Source organism: Enhydra lutris, unplaced genomic scaffold (assembly GCF_002288905.1).
Source record: "Enhydra lutris kenyoni isolate GAN:26980312 unplaced genomic scaffold, ASM228890v2 scaffoldscaffold26, whole genome shotgun sequence".
NCBI classification, from domain to species: domain Eukaryota; kingdom Metazoa; phylum Chordata; class Mammalia; order Carnivora; family Mustelidae; genus Enhydra; species Enhydra lutris.
The window spans coordinates 8,661,863-8,667,894 of NW_019154110.1; the positions used below are offsets into that span (position 1 = coordinate 8,661,863).

The following is a 6,032-nucleotide window of genomic DNA, read 5'->3' on the forward strand; positions in this document are numbered from 1 at the left end:
ACAGAAAGCACAGGCAAGGGGGCACTGTGCTAGATGGAGAGGGGAAGCAAGGGACCTGTAGAAGAGAGCTGAGGCAGAAGGCCAGGTGCTGGTTTCTGATATTTCTAGAATATCAGTCTTATTTCCTCTTTCCGTCACCCCTGACGGTGAGTGGGAGTCTGGGATGATGACAAAAGTCCATGCGGAGGATGCCTGTGGGGAGCCAGCCCACTGGAAGAAAGGAAAAGAGATTATTCACCAAGAAGAACTTTTCCATTCCTCATCTCTGAGGGGATGGGCAGGGGCCCGGGGAGGACTGCATATTTCAGGGAGTTGCCAAACCTTGACCCTGCCTCTCTCAGTACCCTTCTTTGGGCCTTTCCCTTGTATGCTCCTGAGCAGGGACCCAACCCAGATCTTGTGCTGGGACATTCCCAGCATGGCTCCACGTGAGATGGCCTTGGCTCCAGGCCCAGCAACTGGAATGCAGGCTCCAGCCAAACGCATTGTGTTCCATGGGATCTGGGAACTTCCAGAGCTGCCTCAGAGTGGGAATTTCCACTTGTTTCTCCTCCGTGACTGACCTTCCAGCTGAGGCGAGCATCTCTGCTTGACAGAGGAGGTGGGAGGAAGATAGCTATCAAGAAACTTTCTCTTCTATTCCCACCCTCCCATCTTGGATCTGTTTACTGTCTCACACTCGGCAGAGACCAAGTCACTTTCCAAAACTGATGATCCTTCTTGGAAGTAGAGACTTAGTTTCAAAGCATTAGAGGTCCATCTAAATACTCTGAAAAGCCAAGAAGATTTCCTGTGGGACCCTGGTCAGTTGCCCACACCTCCCCCCACCCCCACTCTCTGGAATACGGTTTCCTCACATGGAAGGGAAGATGTGGGAGCTCGCCATCTCTCCAGAGTTTTTGGCTCCAGGTTCCAGGGTTCTAGGCTTGACCAGGACATGGCTGACCCAGGATCTCAGCATCTTTAAACCTGTTCACCTGGACAGAACCCAAAGAATGGGTGGGTTCCTCAGGGAAATGGGATCCAACCCTCCCAGCCCATGGCAGGGGAAACTGAGTGATTAGGGAAGGGTTTTCATTACTATGAGGGAAAACTCCTGGGAAGTTAAGGTGAGGTGGTCTGGGAAGACATGGGTGAAACTGTACAGTCTACATTCCAAAACATGCTTTATTCATCCAAGAAGAATGGATTGGCAGAGCACTGAGCCCAATGCAGAGGGCTTTCGATGAGGGCAGGGGGTTAGAGGACTAGCAAGACAGAATGAAAATAAGGCTCCGGGAGGGGTACAAGCCAAGCAGCACACGTATTGACTTGTTCTCTTTATTCTGCGTTTTTGCAATTATACCCAAGAGTCTAGAATGGTCTCTCTGCAGAGTCTCTGCTCTCAGATTCTCTAGGAAACCAGCATCCATCGGGAGACAAGCCTAGCACCTGGGAGTAAGGATTCTGGAGTCAGGGCATCCTGGGTGGGAAGCCCGTCTCCACCTGCTCTTACCCATGAGATCCTGGACAAATTATTTACCTCGATTCTCCACCCAAGGAAGATGGGGGGTTTGGAGGACTGAGGCAATGCTGGGAAGGCCCTCAGCACAGAGCCCGGCTGCTGGGAGGCACTCCAAACCAGCGGCTCTCCCTTTCCCTTGCCATTGCTGACCACCAACTGTGGACCAGACACGGTCACGTGCTCAGGAGGACACATTTCTTATCACACAGGTAGTGACTGGCAAGTATTTCTTCTGGGAAGCTCTGTGGCTTTTCAGAGGGTTCGTCTCCACAATCCTTTAAGAAAGTAGAGTCACTAGATCCTTCCATGGCCGACTGGGCAAAAGTGAGCTCAGAAGCACGAAGCCCTGGAAGGAGAGAGTTGAGACCCAAGTTCTAGTCTCAGGCTTGACTCAGTCGCTAAGGGGCCTCGTGGAATCCTATTATATTTGCAAAAGAAAGGAATTCGCTGAAATCAGTATGAAGGTCTTTAGGGTTTTATGATGGTGATTTGGGGGTTTCTGGGGATAGCGCTAAGGCAGGCATTTGAATCCTGTAATACTGTTCCTCTGCTCACTCGGGCTCCCTGGGAAACAGAAAGGACCTGGGATACCAGCCCCCCACAACAGGGATGCCCTTGGTGCTGCTGCCTGTGCTGTTAACCACAGACTCCAAATCCCACAGCGACTTAAACCACAAGGAATGTTCTTCGGTTTGCCTTTCGATGTCTGCTAATTGGGCAGATGTGGAAGACAGAGGACGCCCAGGTGTATCAGCAGACAGCCAGCTGGATGATGAGTCACAGACACTGTGCCCTGGGAACCCTGGCAGGTTATTTAACCCCTCTGTGCCACGGTTGTCTAATCCATAAAATGGGAATTAACAATATCTACCGGGTGGGATTGGAGAATTGAAAGACCTGGCATTTGTAAAGGGCTTAGGGTCTTCCCAGCACAGAGTAAGCACTGTCTGAGTATGACATGGAAATTTCTTTGTAGCCCTATATGATCTATATGGCTTCTTCCAAGTCTTAAACCCAGCGATCCTTAGAACTCGGTTCTACGGTTACAAAATCCTATAGCTCTACTAAGCTTCCATTGTGCTGAATTTTAAGAAGCAAATGGATTTAGTACACTGCTGGGGAGCCCAGCAAGAAGGCATCAGGACCCATTCCTGGCTTGGAAACCTCATGGGTTGTTGCCTAAAGGCAGGCGAGTGAGGGGGAGCCTGAGATGCTGTCCTCTCCTGTGACCTCTCTTTCCTTGTTTCCTCTTTTACTGCAGAGTTTTCACTTCAGAGAAAGTGGAATTCCTCGGAATAATCTGCTTTGTTCACATCTGTGGTCGCTCTGGGCATAACTGTTCACTGCCCACCTCCACTTCTGCTGGTCTTAGCAGCAGATAGAAAAAGTGTCCCGCCCGGACTCACTGCTTCCTCCTACTTCCTGGAAACCTCCCAAGGGCCCCACACTTGCTCAGCACATTTTGATTCCTCTTCGTCATTCATTAAGAATGATGCTGCCTTGGGCCAGACTTTCTTTCTTAGCTCCACCCTCTTTTACCCTCAATAAAAGGCGGGCAGAGCAGCCCCAGGAGCCAGAGGAGCAGAGGGGCTGAGATCAACCCAGAAAACTCCAGCTCTCACGCCCAAGCTCCCTGCTCCCCGCCGACATGAAGGTCTCCGCCACACTTCTCTGCCTGCTGCTCACGGCTGCCGCCTTCAGCATCCAGGTGCTCGCCCAGCCAGGTAAGCCCCTCTCGCTTTCCCTCCAAAGCTCATCACCACACCTCTGGGTTCTCATGGGCCACCAGAGCAGGAGGACCACTCACAGTCTCCCGTCCATGACTGCTTTCTGACATCAGGAGAGTCAGAGAAGAACTGAGTAATCAGTGAAACTGATCACTCGGTTGCTCCCGGAAATTCCAGCCATGGACCCCAAAACCTGTCCTTCCATGTCTCCAGCTCTACCATCATCCCCTCAGTGCCCCTGCTCCTTGTAGCTGTGTTTTGGGGGAACTGGGGTGATCAAAAAGAGGGGACTCTGGTGGAGGGTGCGCAGGGTAGAGGGGAAAGGAGGAGACCCAGAATCTGGCCTGTGCTTTGTTCAGTCCAGCATCCAGAGCCAGGGATCCGCAGAGGCATCGGGGGTCAGGGAAACTCATAACTTGGAGCCTGGAGGGGGACCCTCAGCTGATCTTCCCTGACCCTGGATATTTGGATTATCTGTTCCTCCCAAGGTTGATGATTAAGGACACTCCCAGGAATTATCCAGTTTTAACAACTGCTGCTTCCCTCCGTTCATTATCAATGCTATGCACCCATTATAAAGTAGAGGAAACTGAGTTCGTGTAACATTCAAGCTCTGAAGCATAGGCAGAAATATTGGGATGTATGGGTCCTACCTCCACTCCTGACTTCCCTTTGCCTTCCCCTTACTGCTCCTTTCTGCTATGATTAAGATCAGAAGAATCTAGTCCATCCTAAAATGCTTTTTCTTTGTGGTCTTATTTCCAGATGCAATTAATTCTCCAGTCACCTGCTGCTATACATTCACCAATAAGAAGATCTCAGTGCAGAGGCTGGCGAGCTATAAGAGAGTCACCAGCAGCAAGTGTCCCAAAGAAGCTGTGATGTAAGTTGAGCACCTCAGCCCTCCCTGGTCAATTTCTTCCTCTGGGAGCAAGAAGAAAGCCTTACAAACTTAGAGTCAGAGATGTGGGTCATCTGATCTAATATCCAACGGTGCCCAATGGGAATATTGAGGCCACAAGGTCAAAAGAGACCCCCACCATCACTCTCCATCTGGGAGCTTATACACATCCTCCCAATTTCCTTAGCAGAAAGTCAGGATGGCTGAAACTGGGACAGTTGCCTAGGTGCCCTCTTTCCACCTGCCTTCTCCTCTCATTCCCATGGCAGCAACTCAGGGCAGAATGGGCTGGAGTCCGAGGCAGAGATCTCAGTTTGACTCTATCTAACTCCATCCTCTCTCCTCTGCAGCCTCAAGACATTCCTTAACAAGGAGATCTGCGCTGACCCCAGTCAGAAGTGGGTCCGGGATTCCATGGCACACCTGGACAAGAAAACCCAGACCCAAACAGCAAAGCCATGAATACTCACTCTGAAAACCGAAGAATCTGAAACTAATTTATTTTCTTCTAACTTACCCTAAATGCCCTGTGATATTTTATTATAATTGCAAAGGGTATGAACTGTATTGATATGCACACGATGCCTTAAGTAATGTTAATCTTATTTAAGTTATTGATGTTTTAATTTTATCTCCCATGAATACTAGTGTGTGTGTTTTTTTTTTTTTTTTTTTTAATATGGAGACTTGGAAACAAACTACTTTCTTCTGGGGGCCCCAGTTCCAACCCCTGGGCTGGTGTGAAGATCCTTGCAGGGATCATTAAGGCAAGACTACGTTTTAAATTCCAAAGATTGCTTACAATGGTATTGTGGAAATGTATATTCTGTAACTATTGATCAATATACACATATATATATATTTTTGTACAAAATCTGACTTCTGGTGTTTTCTTGAAGGAAATTAAAAAGCTGAGCATAATCTTGGTGAGGAAGAAGGAATATGGTTACAGAGGGTGGGTTTGTGTTGGGAGGAATGACACTGTCATTGGCCCTGGTCTTTTCCACTGGGTAGGCTCCTCTGAGTAACTATAGAAGAATCTTTAAGGCCGGACCCAGTCAGGCATTCCAGTCACACCACTCCAGTCCCCGAGACCAACTGCCCAGATCCTAGTTATCCTTGTACCCTGTTTAGCAACACCCCTATCTCCTTTCTCACAGCCCTTGACCCCTGTCCTCAATCTTTCCCATAACCTAATGCTACTGCCCCTGAACTGGGATACTTGCCCCCAGTCTCTCCTCCTCCAAGTCATCTCCAACTTAGAGTAATACAGACACTGCAAACTTTGGGAAATCATGGAATGATTAAATGACCATTGATAAATGGTTATGTTAAGATTTCATAAAGAAGATATGACTTCAACTTATCTTTGATGAATGCACAAGATTTTTCTAGAAAAAAAATACAGTATCATTTAGAAAAGGAAGAAGAACTTTCTCCATCCCAAATAAATAAATAAAATCTTAAAAATGGAGGAAGTCTGGGTGGCTCAGTCGGTTGAGCGTTGTCCAACAGGTGATTTTAGCTCTGATCATGATTTCGGAATTATGAGATTGAGCTCTGCCTTGGCTCTGTGCTCAGCGTGGAGTCTCTTTTGTCCCTCGGCTCCCCTTCCATCTCCACCCTCACACTTGCTTGCTCTCTGTCTCTCTCTCTGTCTCTCTCTCTCTCTCTCATTTCCAAATAAATAAATAAAACCTTAGAATAGGAGAAAAAAGAGTGGAAGCCAATACCTAGAGTTAGAAATGATGATGACATGTACATAAAAGAGGGTGAAAACCCATGAGATGGGAGTAGGGGTCCATATCTATGTCAAGGGATGGGGAAGTTAGGAAAGAATGTTGAGTCAAAGGTTCTGAATGTCAGTGTGGTAAGTCAGTACTCAACCTCATAGGTTAAA

At 48.2% G+C, this 6,032-nt stretch overlaps 1 protein-coding gene across 1 annotated transcript; it reads left to right on the forward strand.

Moving 5' to 3' along the window:
* Positions 1–3,050: 3,050 nt before the first annotated feature.
* Positions 3,051–5,049, forward strand: LOC111151532 (C-C motif chemokine 2). The gene is made up of 3 exons (XM_022509587.1): positions 3,051–3,228; positions 3,997–4,114; positions 4,483–5,049. The coding sequence occupies exons 1-3, from the start codon at positions 3,153–3,155 to the stop codon at positions 4,592–4,594; spliced, it is 306 nt and encodes a 101-aa protein (XP_022365295.1). The 5' UTR covers positions 3,051–3,152; the 3' UTR covers positions 4,595–5,049.
* Positions 5,050–6,032: the final 983 nt, after the last annotated feature.